The sequence below is a fragment of the Schistocerca gregaria genome, chromosome 5 (genome assembly GCF_023897955.1).
Source record: "Schistocerca gregaria isolate iqSchGreg1 chromosome 5, iqSchGreg1.2, whole genome shotgun sequence".
Lineage (NCBI taxonomy): Eukaryota > Metazoa > Arthropoda > Insecta > Orthoptera > Acrididae > Schistocerca > Schistocerca gregaria.
In genome coordinates, this window is record NC_064924.1 from 462,230,510 (window position 1) to 462,246,574 (window position 16,065).

Here is a 16,065-nt window from a genome sequence, read left to right on the forward strand (position 1 = left end):
TTAATCATACTTCATGTTCAGTTGTTGTTCTCTGGATTCTGAGTTGTGTATGTATCCCAGAAATGAAACAGGCTGTGTGTTTGGCTAGAGAAGTGATTACTCAGCCCCCCCCCCCCCCCCCCCACTGGTTTTGATGATCTCAAATTCGAAGTCGTGGGTGCACTGCTCACTCAGAGATGGAACAACATGTGGTAAACTACTGCCCTCTATGATAAACTCCATACTGTCAAGGAGACTACTGGTGCATGGCACTCCTTCCAGAAGGAATCTACCATCCTACGCCACCTATGAATCAGCCGTACCAGACTAACCCATACTTTCATTTTGCATCAGGCCACCTCCACATCATGATTTTGAAGCCTTGCAGATAATATTTCATATTCTGGCGAAATGCACCCTTCTTGCTGTTCATGGTCTTCTGAATTTTTGGTCTCTAATGTTGGCAGGGAAGTCATGGACAGTTCAACAGATTCCACATTTTCTCCATGAATTTTGTTCTTATTCTCAAATATAAAGTTTCAGACTGCCTTGAGGCCTGGGATGAAGTGATTAGGATTGGTGCGTCTCCCACTGTGTGCTTGGGGTGGGGCACCTTTCACTCTACCTCCTTTGCCATCTGCCTCTTTCATCCCTTTTAGATGTGGTTTGTCTCTTTGTTTGCTGCACGTTGTTTTCTATTTTAGGGGTAGCACTGTTACATATTGGGTGCTCTTTACTGCCTTGGCTGTAATAGATCAGAGATGGAACAGCTCCTACTGTGTGCAGAGCCCTGGGGAGACCAACCTGCTGCCTTATCTACTTCACCCTCCCCATTTGTTGACAGTCCAACTGATGCCCATTACATTTTAGCCTTCCCACTTTTACTGTTCTGAATCTTCCAACTAGAAGGCATTCTTTGCTTTGTAAGGGAATTTACCCTTAGTTGGTTTGAAAATGATCAGGTGCAGGTGGAGTTTCTTTCACTACAGGTCAGCCTGGTAGACCCTTAGTCTACTCTGACCTATGTACCTGCCCACTTCTGTTAATTGTTTCCCAGCTCTGGCATCATTATAGCCTTAATGCCTCAATTTTACTACTCCTGTATACTTTCATTATCAGAATATGTTCGATGCAGACTCTAGATGCTCTACCCCTGGCATGAGTAACTGATGAGCTTGCTGTTTATTCCCTTATCACCCAATGTCCAACCAAAGTCTTAATTTACAGAGATGTGGAATTTCAACCCACCAAAACATGAGACCCAGCATTGGCTGCACCAAAGCATCTTTGGGCACAGAGAAATGAATGCAGGAGGTAACACAGATGGGGAACCGAAGACGGAACAGTTAAGCAGAACACCAACACATAGTCTCTGCACCTATGTTGAGTTCTGCCCCTCACAGCTACACTTTCTCTGCACCATGTTTGTGGACCCATGGCTCATTTTCCAGCATGATACTCTGGTCATTGATGTCTTCCATGATGACATACCCTAGCCCTCTGATGTCTGTGCTTTTCTTGTGAGCCAGTACATAAATTGGTAAGCCATAACAGCTATGCATCAGCAGCATGTGAAGATGGTGAGTAGCTGCTTTATGAAAATATTGTGCATTTTACACACCATTTGGCATAACACCCATGAATTGTTTGAGCAATTATTATTTTGGGAAAGCTTCAAATGGCAGTAGAGTCGGAGAGTTATAGGGTCACTCCACATAACAGTCTTCTTACGAATGGTGTGAATAACCAGTGTCTCACTGGCAAAATTATGTAGACCATGAGCATTTTCATCCAGTGCAATGCTGGATGTGGCAGTAATGGGTAAGTGGATTAGAAAGTGGCAGGAAGTGACAAATAGAAACTTCCAGTCAATGTAAGTGAGAAACCATACTTGGTGAACCACCTCCCAGTTATATTTGAGTGTTGCAGTAGTCTCTGTCAGCTCCTCAGTGGGCATTTTTTGACTTATTATGTTCTTCAATAAGAAGTCTCACCAAAATGCTGTGTTTGGTGGGTAGGCTCATAGTTAACAGTTGGATTTTTTTTATGTTTGCTGTCAATGGTATGATTGTAAGGCAGTTGCAACATCTTCATTCATCACACCGGTAACAGAGATCAGACATAATTTTAGAATGACTTAAACTACACTCAAAGGAAAGATACTGTTGTTTTTCCTGTATAAGACTGTATCTACTTCATGTGTCATGTGACCCTCTTTCCATTAAAAAAAAAAATGAGTTGAAGCAATATGGCAACTTTCAAAATGGCCACCATGCTGGAAGTACCTCTCAGAAATATTGGGGCATGCTGCTTCTCTAGCTGTCCATAACTGTGAAAGTGTTGCTGGTGTGGGATTTTGTGCACAAACTGACCTCCTGATTATGTTCCATAAATGTTGAATGGGATTCAAGTTGGGTGATCTGGGTTGCCAAATCATTCATTCAAATTGTCCAGAATGTTCTTCAAACTAATTGCAAACAATTGTAGCCCAGTGACAATTTGCATTGTTATTTATAAAAATTCCATTGTTATTTGCTGCAAATGGTCTGAAAGTAGCTAAACATAAGCATTTCTAGTCAATGATCGGTTCAGCCGAATCAGAGGACCCAATCCATTCCATGTAAATTCTGCTCACAACAATATGGAACCACCACCAGTGTGCAGTGTGTTGTTGGCAGAGTCTTTGGCTTTGTGGGGCCTGTGCCACATCCCAACCATAACATCAGCTCTTACCAGCTAAAATTGGTACTCCTGTGATCAGACCACAGTTTTTCAGTCATCTAGGTTCCAACCAATATGGTCAAGAGCCCAGGAGTGAAGCTTCAGGTGACATTGTGCTGTCAGCAAATGTGCTCGTGTTGGTTGTCTGCTACCATAGCCCATTAATACCAAATTTTGCTGCACTGTCATAGTGTATACATTCATCATATATTCCATGTTGATTTCTGTGGTCCTTTCATGCAGTGTCACTTGTCTGTTAGCGCTGCCAACTCTATGCAAACATCACTGATTTTCGTCATTAAATGAAGCCTGTTGGTCACTGCATTGTCTGTGGTGAGAGGTAATATGTGAAATGTGGTATTCTTGGCAAACTCTTGACACTGTAGATATTAGATATTGAATTTCCTAAAGATTTCCGAAATGAAATGTCCCAAGCGTCTATCTCCAACTATCATTCAGCGTTCGAATTCTGTTAATTCCCATCATGCAGCCATAATCATGTCAAAATACTATGACTATCTGTATATGCACATATCACTATTCCATGACTTTTGTCACCTCAGTGTATGGACCATCCTGCAGTACCACAGACCATCTCAGTAATGTAATATGTGTTTCTGCATAAGATGCAATGCACGTCTTCAGTTGAAATGTCTTGAATATTGCCTCCATTATGCACTTTCATTCAGCTGTTTCCTGTTATATTATGAGCTTTTTCATTTATTGTCTTTATAGTTACATCATGTGAGTGATGACACCATTGTACATCTTCTGTGCTTCTGTTTAAATCCATACTCCAGTAACAAATAATGTTTAAAGGCAGTCTGAATGACACATTTATTATTTTGTAACTTTTTTATAAACACTGTATAGATTAAAAATATTCCCACTTTTTTATGAATTTTCATGTTCTTACAGTTTCTGAAACTTTTAATTGTACATGTTTAATTTTTCAGGAACTGTGGTGAGATGACGGGGGGAACTGATTCTGCTTGGGAGGCTGCTAGTCCATGTTCCAAAGGCTCGCAAGTAAGCTAGTCATAAAATATGTGAAGATATATTTTGTGTACCAAATACCTCTTTATTGCTGCATGCAGCTGTTTATACATAGTACTACAAAATCGTAACATGACACTGGGAATTTGAGAGGAATATTATCTTTATTCTTCTCCTTATTTGTATATCATGGTGTAGTTACAACATCAAGCAGAAGATGGTTTCATAAATCGGACCAATTTTAATTTTTTTTTGTACTATAGGATAATATTTTGGGGTGACTCTTTACTTTGATCAAGTATTGAGACAAATTATGGGTTTTCATATAATATATATGTATTCTAAGTGTCTTCTAACAGTTAAGAGTATTAATCATAATCTTACTTCACATGTATTCACTGATGAATTTGAGCAGAACTGAGAAATTCATAAATTCAATTCCAGACATGCATCATCAGCTAGTAAACCAGCTTTGACAAAGAAAGTACTAAAATGCAGATCTAAAAAACTCTTTAACAATTTACCTACAGAAATAAAATACCTGATGAGTGTTAATAGTGTTTTCAGTTGTCGTGCTCCCTCTGGTTGAATTAAGATTACTTCTCTTTTCATACATTCATGATGTTTTATTACCTTTTCCAGAGATTAAATAATTGTGTATGTAAAGCTATATGTAACAGAAAACAGCATGAGGTTATTCAGCTCTGACATAAATTATGCTTACGCACATTAATGTTTGTTTTTTCTTTTTTGTTATCTTTCTTTTCTTCAATTGCTGGTTCATTTTGTTTTGTGGTGCAGAAGATAGAAAATGTCTAACAATGAATAAACCTCTTTCATTTAAAAGATGACTTGTAAATATGTTGAGTCACACAGTTGCCACCTGTTACTGCAATAAATTTACATCTCTAATACACCCTGGATTGTATTGCTGAAATTCAAATTCATCCATGGTGACTGTGCTGCCTGTTGCTCTATATTTTCTCCAATCTGGTAGTGTAACTTTGGTGAATATTTCAATGTAGGTTGTATGAATCATTTATTATATTCCTACAAATTTATTCAAGTAAATTAGAAAGTAAGTACAACTTCTTTTAAAAAGTTGCTGCCTCTTCAGTCACAGGACAGTTTGCTGTTTACTTGATTAAAATTATGTTTCTTTGGAGAACTTATCTATGTACATCTGTAAATGCTGAGTCATATTTGTAGTGCATTACTACTACCCATACAGCTTTACAATGCAAACTGTTATGTGCCATCTAACTAACAAAACTTTTCAATCTCCAAGTATAGGTATTCATATAATTAGTAGAAAGAGTGTCTAATGGGAAGTATTTAATTTTGGTTTGAATAGGATTTCCCTATTTCTTGCTTAATGTTGAACAGGAGCTTGTTAAATATCTTCCCATCACAAAGGCAAAGTGAATATTATTATTTTTTGTTTGTTTTCTATTGTGACTCTGTAAATCATGTTTCAGCCGGAACTGATTTTTATCATCAGTAACAAAAGCCATTAAGGAGTAAATGTGTTAGAAAGCAAATGTAAGAATTCCAAGATCCTCAAAAAGCCTCTACATGAGATATGCTTATCTATTTAACACAATATTCTTACTGTTCACATTTGTAGAACAAATACTTTATTCACTTTAAGTGAAGGGAGTGAGGGTATGCAAAACAAGCCAAGACTCCTATCTCTAGATTATGTCATAATCCAAATCAGAGTGTATAATGTACACAATTAAATCAGCGATCTAATGTACAGGCGCCTCACAACACTGCAATTACAATTCAAATGTGTTACAGAAACAATAGACAATAATAGCATTAATATAAAAAAACATAACTATTACAGTGTAAATAAAATAGAAAGAAACTTCCACGGGGAAAAATATATTAAAAACAAAGATTCCAAGACTTACCAACCGGGAAAGCGCCGGTAGACAGGCACAATAAATAAAACACACACACAAAATTTTTCGCTTGTGTCTATGTATGTGCGGAAGGATATGTGTGTGTGTACGAGTGCACACCTGTCCTTTTCCCCCCTAAGGTAAGTCTTTCCGCTCCTGGGATTGGAATGACTCCTTACCCTCTCCCTTAAAACCCACATCCTTTCGCCTTTCCCTCTCCTTCCCTCTTTCCTGAAGAAGCAACCGTTAGTTGCGAAAACTAGAAATTTTGTGTGTGTGTTTGTGTGTTTTATTTATTGTGCCTGTCTACTGGTGCTTTCCCGCTTGGTAAGTCTTGGAATCTTTGTTTTTAATATATAACTATTACAGTCATTTATTTGACATAAAACTGCTAAGCTTGATTAACAGCCATTTGCTTTCTCGCTCAGATTTTCACATACTCATTCAGAAATTCTTCTAAAGAATAATAGCACTTATGTACTAACTACTAACATAGCTTTTGTTTCAGTTGCTGTAGCTCCATGCTATGGATTTATTTCTTTTTTAGAATACTGTAAATTTTCAAGCTGATGTGTTCTGGGATTTATGCATATAGCTATAATCTATGAGTGGGAAGCATGAAATCCCTCTTGCTCTTAGTGCTGTATTGATGTTTCAAATTATTGTCTATGAATAATTAGAGTTATTGTATACAAAAATAATTAGTTTATAAATGTACAAACAGGGAGCACTTCATGTTTCCAAATTGCTTAACTGAGGGCATCATGATTTTTTTGGTTTTGAATTACATCTATTTCTAACAACATATTTTTGTAATTTTAATATTTTAGTCATTTTGCTTGCGTTACTCCAAAAAAGAATGTCATACTTATGACTGACTCAAAACAGCTGTGATAAACTATTTTCTCATCTCCATGCTAGTTGAATAGGACAAAATCTTCATTGCAAAGGTCAGGCTGTTTATTTTATTTGCTAATCACTTAATATTTCAAGACCATGATAAATTTTGGTCCAGGTGTATTCCAAAAAACTTAACACAACCTGCTTCTTTCAGTTCTTGGTTTTGATGATTAATGTGAGTTTCGTTTACCTTAAAGTTTGTAATTTTAAAGTGCAGAAAATGTGTTTTCCCAATATTCAGTTTGAACCAGTTGTTTAAACTGTATGGTAAATTTGTGACAGCTGAGCGAATTTGTTCAGAGTAACTGCTTTCGGCAATGGCAGAAGTATCGTTTGCAAATACGACTGAATGTGAATTATGTTATTAGTCAAGTCATTCATATAAAGTAGAAATAAAATAGGACACAGAACTGGATCTTGTGGAACTCATTTTGACATAATGATCCATTTAGAGAAGGAATTTCTCTTGCTTGGTGCTGTTTCTGAGATACAGCCTAAACCACTCTTAGGAACAACTGCCAATTCTATATCTTTCCATTTTATACAGGGTACTCTCCATTTTAACTTATTATACAACTGGACCCCAAGGAATTTTATATAGTGCATTTCATTTTGTGTGTGACCATTAGTGTCTACTTGCAATGCTAACAGGCTATTACGGCTGGTATGAAAGTTCATTATATGAGATTGACTAGAACTGTTATCTGTGAACCACTCATAGGCACATTCAGCTATCATCTGAACCCTGTATGCTAAAGTTGAGTTTGCATCTTTGATTGGTTTGGTTGTCATCAACAACAATGCAGTTTTTGAACTGCTCCTTAGTCACTGGAAGATCATTTAGGTTAAAAAAAAAAAAAAAAAGAAACTGGGGCTCAATTACAGTACTTGCGGCACTCCAAATGTTGTGACTCCTGATGAAGAGGCTAGTTTTATGCCTGTGCTAGTATGTTATGTAATAAAGTCTCATCTACTTATTACTCCATTATTGCTTCAGATAATGCAGTACTAAGTTGTGCTGCCATACATACAAGTGAGCAGTAGTAATATAAAATAAACAGCGAGCTAGGTGAGAAAATATTTATGAACCATAGAAGAAAATGACCCAGATTCCTAGCTAGTGGCACAATCATACAATGAGGCAGTTTTATATGGCATTATCTACAATTGAAACAGCAGTTGGCTGTGATCTGATGCAACTGCACTGTTTAAAGCTTAGATTGTGTCATTACTGTGGGTTAACACTTGTACATGGCATCAGACTGATATAATGAAGGTTTATTTTATTATTGTTAAATTAAACAGTGATTTAGCTTCTATAATGTAAGTTTATTTTATCATTGTTTAATTAAACTAAGATTATACTGTGATTTTTTTCATATACACTATGTGATCAAAAGTATCCTTGCATCTGGCTGACAATGACTTACAAATTCATAGGGCCCTCCATTGGTAATGCTGGTAATGCTGGAATTCAGTATGGTGTTGGCCCACCCTTAGCCTTGAAGACAGCTTCCAGGCATACGTTCAATCAGGTGCTGGAAGGTTTATTGGTGAATGACAGCTCATTCTTCATGGTGTGCTGCACTGTGAAGAGGCATCAATGTCGGTTGGTGAGACCTGGCACGAAGTCGGCATTCCAAACCATCCCAAAGATGTTCTATAGGAGTCAATTCAGAGCTCTGTGCAGGCCAGTCCATTACAGGGGTGTTATTGTTGTGTAACCACTCCGCCATAGGCCGTACATTATGAACAGGTGTTCGATCGTGTTGAAAGATGCAATCGCCATCCTCAAATTTCTCTTCAACAGTGAGAAGCAAGAATGTGCTTAAAACATCAATGTAGGCCTGTGCCATGACCATGCCATGTGAAACAACAAAGGGTGCAAGCCCTCTCCATGAAAAACATGACCATACCATCGCCTCTGAATTTTACTGTTGGTACTACACACGCTGGCAGATGATGTTCACCAGACATTCACCATACCCACACCTTGCCATCGGATCGCCACATTGTGTACCACGATTTGTCACTCAAAACAATATTTTTCCACTGTTCAATCATCCAATGTTTACGCTCCTTACACCAAGCAAGACATCGTTTGGTGTTTACCGGTGTGATGTGTGGCTTATGAGCAGCCACTCAGCCATTAAATCCATGTGTTCTCACCTCCCGCCTGACTGTCATAGTACTTGTAGTAGATCCTGATGCAGTTTGGAATTCCTGTGTGATGGTCTGGATAGATGTTTGCCTATTACACATCATGACCCTCTTCAACTGTCAGCGGTCTGTCAGTCAACAGATGAGGTCAGCCTGTACGCTTTTGTGTTGTACATCTCCCTTCACATTTCCACTTCACTATCACATCAGAAACAGTGGACCTAGGGATGTTTAGGAGTGTGGAAATCTTGCATACAGATGTACGACACAAGTGACATCCAGTCACCTGACCACGTTCGATGTCCGTGAGTTCCACGGTGAGCGCCATTCTGCTCTCTCATGATGTCTAATGACTACTGAGGTCACTGATATGGAGTACTTGGCAGTAGGTAGCAGCACATTGCACATAATATGAAAAACATATGTTTTGGGCGGTTGTCCAGATACTTTTGATCACATAGTGTATATTACCGAGGTAACATAAACACAGATGTCCTTTACACATGTACAAACTGCGCCGCACACCCGCTCATGTTATAAAAAATGGTACAACTAGTGAAGGTTAATGCAATAACAGTTTAGTTTGCCAAGTAGAATGTTGTGATCCACATATGTTGATAAGCAGTTATAGGTCCTTGCAGTCATTAAAGTTTAAATCACAGTATGTTGTTACTCGTTGCTATTTGTATGACAACTGTCTCCAGTTGTCTATCATTACTTCTCACTGTCTTGGGCATATATTAATTACATTCTACAAAAAAATTCCTGCTGTATTTTGGTGTTTAGGGTGAATTTACAAATTTTCTATCGAGATGGGCTCCTGTCAAGGTGTCCTGAGTGTATCTACAAAATATGTGTTAAGTTAGTTGGCAAATTATGGTCATCTCTGGAAATTCTGCGAAGTTGAGCAATACTTCCAAACTGGATAAATTGCAGTGTTATGCATATGAAGCACTTCTCCATCTAATTGCAAATATAGTTACTCTATCATGGAATTTATCGTCATGTGTGAATAAAGCACTAAATTGAAAGATTTATGAAAATAAATAAATGCCAATAGTGAATTGATACTGATCTAAAGCTCTCAGAATACTGCATTTGCACAATGCAGATTGGATTTTTCATGGTCAGTGCTTCCATTATCAATAATATTTGTTGTAATGAAGAATACAATTTTGATCAAGACCTGTCATTATGATTTAACTTAGAACATGTTCTAGACTTCTGTAGCAGGAGATGTCTGTGATAGGACATTTGGTTTTGCTGCTACCCTTATGATCATAGCTTTCTGCTGCAGGAAATTGTGGCAAATTATAAATGAGTCAGTTTGAACAAAATGTTACTGGTGGGGAGGATACTTGCAGTTGACATTGTTTAAAAGCTTTGTCATTCTGTAGTTAGGTATTTGAAGATTTTTAAGGATAGATGATATTGATAAATCATTGTAGTATCATAGGTGACGGTGAAGTGCTACTGAATGTTGCAAGGGACCAAAATAAAAGCCTGCAGATAGATTATTTTGTATTTATCTGTAGTAATGTGACATTTTGTTGACCCTATTATTCACACCTTATTCAAGTACATTAAGCATTTAAAGATTATTTGAAATAAGTGTAGCAGGCACTAATATAATGATGGCATATATGCAGATCCTGTACGCATGGGCTAGAGATGCTCCAAAACTTGAGCTTCCAGAAGGAGTTGGATTTAAAGTGGGTGGCAAATCCCCTATACAGTATCTTGTACTACAAGTGCATTATGCCCATATTGATGCATTTAAAGGTAAGTTTTTTTCCTTACTTTTACCATCAGTGTAATTTGAACAGTGGTAATATCAACATATTTTATGTTTAAAGCTGTAGAGAATGTTAAAATATCAAACCAAAGAAAATACCACTGTAAAAGGCAAAAAAAAAAAAAAAAATAAATAAATAAATAAAATAAAAAAAACACATACTTACCAACAGAAAATAAGTCTCATTTATCTTTTATATTAACAGAAAAATGAGTTCAGTTATTTAAAGTTATGCAGTTGGTAACATACAAATAATTTTAATAAGCTGAAATGAGGTTTTTTCCTTCTCTTGTAATTTTGGACAATAATATGATGGTCAGTATAATGAGCACAGTAAAACTTGTATGTAACATATTCAGTATGATGTGTAACAGGTAGACATGAAAAATATATAATTTTAAGTTTCAGAATTGTAAACTTCCTGTATTTTTCACAAAACGGTATTTTGTACAGAAATTCAAAATATGACACTAGTTTCATTTTCCTCAAATGACAATACAAAATGCTCAAATTGGATTGTAATTAATAAATACTAGGACTTACATTAATGTTAAAGTATTTTTCATACATGAGAACAAGGTAAATGATCACAAAAATAAAATTAGTTTGGCTGATAACTTTGTAGTAAAGTAAATGAGACTATTGTATAATTATTTAGGTGGAGGACCAAGATTTGATTTTGGTTTTGTTTTACAGATGGAAGCACTGATGATTCAGGTATATTCCTGCACTACACTGAAAGGCCGTAAGTATAAGTTAGAGGTTGAAAGGTCTATACTGAATTTCCTATGTTGTGTGGATTACATTCTCCATGATTAGGTGCACTATGCAATTTCAGAGTACTCCGATTTCTTAGTTTTCCTCTTTGTGGCAAGATTTGCTCCTTACTTACAAATTCTATAAATAATGTTTATATAATACCAAATTCTATAATATATCTAAAAACAAAGATGATGTGACTTACCAAACGAAAGTGCTGGCATGTTGATAGACACACAAATAAACACAAACATACACACAAAATTCAAGCTTTCGCAACCAACGGTTGCTTCATCAGGAAAGAGGGAAGGAGAGGGAAAGAGAAAAGGATGTGGGTTTTAAGTGAGAGGGTAAGGAGTCATTCCAATCCCGGGATTGGAAAGACTTACCTTAGGGGGAAAAAAGGACAGGTATACACTTGCACACACACACACATATACACAGACAAAAGCAGACATTTGTAATGGCAAAAATGTCTGCTTTTGTCTGTGTATGTGCTGATGGATATGTATGTGTGTGCGAGTGTATACCTGTCCTTTTTTCCCCCTAAGGTAAGTCTTTCCACTCCCGGGATTGGAATGACTCCTTACCCTCTCACTTAAAACCCACATCCTTTTCTCTTTCCCTCTCCTTCCCCTCTTTCCTGATGAAGCAACCATTAGTTGCGAAAGCTTGAATTTTGTGTGTATGTTTGTGTTTATTTGTGTGTCTATCAACATGCCAGCACTTTCGTTTGGTAACTCACATTATCTTTGTTTTTATATTAAAAACAAAGATTCCAAGACTTACCAAGCGGGAAAGTGCCGGCAGACAGGCACAATGAACAAAACACACACACAGAATTACTAGCTTTCGCAACCGATGGTTGCTTCTTCAGGAAAGAGGGAAGGAGAGGGAAAGACGAAAGGATGTGGGTTTTAAGGGAGAGGATAAGGAGTCATTTCAATCCCGGGAGTGGAAAGATTTCCCTTAGGGGGAAGAAAGGACAGGTGTACACTCGCACACACACACACACATATCCATCCACACATACACAGACACAATCAGACATTTTTGCCTTTACAAATGTCTGGAAGTGAAATTACTTGCATTTGCACTATCAGTTTTCTCTGCAGTTGGATGAATCGAATGACAAATAAAAACCATGAAAACTAATAAATATTAGGCAGAATTTCAGGTTGCCACCTGCCTTCAGTAGGTGAAATGATTAGTACTGCTGACAGAAACACAAAAAAAGGTAAAAGTTATGACATTATAGTAGCCTTCAGAACTATTAGTTCCTTCTTCAGATATGAGAGAGGGATAAATTACAGAATGTTTAAGGGGAAAGGCAGGTAAATCACTCATACCACAGAATAAAAGAGATCTACTGTTGTAAAGAAGAGAATGACGGTCAATTGTAAAGTCTATAAATTATACATATCTGACAAAGAATGAAATACCCTGTAAGTGGAGTGTTGGAAGCTCCGCGATACTGTTCGGAGATAATGCAAGACTGCAATGCTGTAAGGCTCCAGTGAAATGTAGGAAGACCTGCAGAGAATCAATGATCTGTGCAGTGACTGATAGCCGTCAATCACTCTCAATAACAACTCTCCACATTTATATTCTACTTTCAAGTGAAATTAATTTCATTCTTGTTGAATAGATTCTTTTGAAATGCTGTCCATTTCCAGTAACCAAAGGCTTGGATCAAGAACTGCTTTCTAACATGGAGATATATGAAATAAGCAATAATAGTATACTGTTGCTGTGTGCACATTTGTATTTGTGTGGCAAACTGTGACAGAATTGGTCACATTGTAGTGCCTCGAGCATTTCGGGGTAAATTCTAGAGACAGTCATATTTCCACCATCTTGAACACATGTTATTTTAAAGATGAGTGTGTGAAAGTGGAACTGTATCTACTGCACCACGATTATGTGGGTGCAGGACTGGCATGTATCTGACCATTGATCAGCGCGGGCAGGTAGTCACAGCACTCGCCTCAGAAGTTACACGCCCAGCAGAAGGAGACAATGTGCTGTACCCCATGATGGTGCTGTGTCAGTCATTTTGAGAACAGTTGAATGTTGTTAAAGAAAAGAAAAGACACTTACTTATTAACTTACTTTTGTGAGATCCGAATGGTGGACTTGCTAGAGCTTTCTAGATTGTAATTGTTGTAAAGTATGTAAGAGTATCAGTTGAGTTGGTAATTGCTGGGCTTACAAAAAATGAATCATTTATATGGTGTCTTGTTTGCAGAAGTGAAAATATAGTGAGATTGGTTTAAAAGTATCCTGAGTGTATGGAATTATTTTAAGAGTATAAAAAGTTCCTCCAAAACAGCATCTTGTTCGGAGAAGAAGTTGAGCAGACAATCGCAGCCGGCTATCCTGAAAAGAAGATCAGTAAAACAACTCCATGTAAGCTCACTAATAAAATGGGATTGGGAGTCTGGCACACCAGCACCACACTGCTCCTTCTAGTCACTGGAAACTGCCAGAACATGGCACTGCTTCTTCATTAACAAACTTGTTTTCATGCCTCTCCTAGTAATTCATGATATGCATCTCTCCATTGCTCACTGAGTAACCCTCAGTTTTTTTATCTTTATTCCCATATTAGAAGCCAATGTATGGCTACCCTAAGTCAAAATTGTCAGTACATGCTGATGTTCACATGCTACTGTTCATTTTTTATATTAGTGAGCTGGAAGATGATACTAATAGTAGATTCAGACATTTTACAGATCATACATCTATTGCATCTATAATGAAGCATTGTCTAAAAAAATACCTGTAGAAGTATTCAGTCATATCTTGATATCAATGGCACAAATAGTGGAAACTTGCACTAAATGTTCATATGAAAAGTTTTGTACTCCACAAAATGCAAAAGCATGGTATGCTATGACTACAATGAGTCACAATTAGAATCAGTCAGGCCATAAAATAATTGCGTATAACCATTTGTGTCTATATGACATCGAATGATCATATAGTCTGTCACAGTAAAGCGGTTGGTAGAATTTGATTCATTGGTATGATACTGGGAAAATGCAATCAATCTACAAAAGGTGTTGCCTGAAAAACACTCATGTGAGCCATCCTAAAATATTGCTCAGTTGTGTGGCACTCATAACAGATAGGACTTGAACAAAGAAGGGCAACATGTAAGGTCATAGGTTTGTTTTACCAGTGGAAGAGCATCACCGATGTGTTGAAAAACATGACCTAACACACACTTGAAGAGAGATGCCAACAATTCCACAAATGCCTATCTACAGAATGGCAACAACCAGCACAACCAGCATTAAGTGAGGCATCTCGGAATACATCTTGGAATACACTACAACCCCCAACTTATTGCTTCTGTAGGGACCATCATACAGATTTACAATGAACACAGAGGCATATAAGCAATCATTATTTCTGTGATCCACGCACAACTGGAGCAGGAAGAAATCTTAATACCTGGTACATAGTGAAATACTCTCTGCCATGTACTTTGGTGATTTTCAGAGTATAGATTAATTTGAATTTAACACAAAGCTTTATTATCTAAATACTAGCTAATTACCTGGAATTGTTCAAATACTTATTTACCTACACAGTAGTACAGTGTCTCACAGATAGTAAGCCATACATATCCCAAGGTTGGTTGAAATTTCCCGTGGCTTCCACAGGTGATCTTACATTTTTACCACATCTCTCCTCTACCCTCATCCAGGGATATATTAGTCTCACAAAAATTTTTGTTTTTTGGTAGTAAGCCATATGTATACCAAGGTTGGCTGATATTGATCTTAAGTCTGGTTTACACCAGAATGGACACAAGCAAATGTGTATCAGCGAGCAAGAACTGTCTCTGGTGTGAACTGTAGATTACTGCAAATGAACTGCATGCAGTCACATTCAGTTTGCATTCACTCGCGTTATCCTGGTTGTCTGTCTTTTAGCAGACCATCAAAGGAAGTTTTGTCCTCTTCATTTCAGCAGTGGCAGTACAGAAAGATTTTGTCTTCTACCTTGTCTGCTTTGTTGTTAATGTGAGTCGGATTATAGATGGAGTGGTCTGATGTAAATGTAATGCTGCTGATAGATATCATAAGTGCTTCTGGGATATAAGAAATCCACAGCACAAATCATCAATGAAAATAAATATGACTGGTAGAAAATTATTGAAGCACTAAAGGTCAAACTGGTGACATGAGAAAAATAAGAAATTCCATTACTTGGTTGCATCAGGTGGGGACAAAGAGAATAAACAAAAGCTTTGTAATCCTTTTTACTGAAAAAAGGAAAAGCACAACAAATTTCTTTGAAAGTAAATGAGTGTAAATATACATTATCTGATTAAAATTGAAAATATATAAAATATATGAAATACCTGATCATTCTCATTGCTTATGTTCATGGTAGCTGTAATTATGTAGCTGGTGTATCAGTGTTATGTTAGACATTTTTGATAATAAATAAAAATGGTTTGCCCAGGATTATGTTATCTGCCCTCTAACAAGTTCTATTTAGTTTTTTATCATGTGGCCTGTGTGACAAGTCAGTGGGATATTTCACTCTTAATTAACCATATTTTATTGACATTGTCTTCCTTATGTGTACTATAATAAATTCTGGAAGTGCTTCACATATATCACTGCAGGAATAAGAAACTATCTGAGGTGTAACGGCTGTTGAAATATGAAACAATTGCTAACATAAATGTTCCCGGTTGCTAATAACTAGAATGTAAATGCTACCCTCACTTCAGGTTATGTTGGTCATGGTGAAAGTGCAGTTATGGTGTCGGCAGTTTTTCTGTGACATTCAGCCATTGGCGAGGGTGCGATGAATCACGGGAGA

The 16,065-nt window shown here is 37.1% G+C and overlaps 1 protein-coding gene across 1 annotated transcript in view; it reads left to right on the forward strand.

Annotated features, from left to right (window-relative positions):
• LOC126272234 (peptidylglycine alpha-hydroxylating monooxygenase) overlaps positions 1 to 16,065 on the forward strand; it is a 207,806-nt gene that overhangs the window by 151,600 nt on the left and 40,141 nt on the right. The window contains exons 4-6 of the mRNA XM_049974936.1: positions 3,657 to 3,729; positions 10,316 to 10,448; positions 11,158 to 11,206. Coding sequence (XP_049830893.1) covers positions 3,657 to 3,729; positions 10,316 to 10,448; positions 11,158 to 11,206 — 255 coding nt within the window. The remainder of the gene's footprint in view (positions 1 to 3,656; positions 3,730 to 10,315; positions 10,449 to 11,157; positions 11,207 to 16,065) is intronic.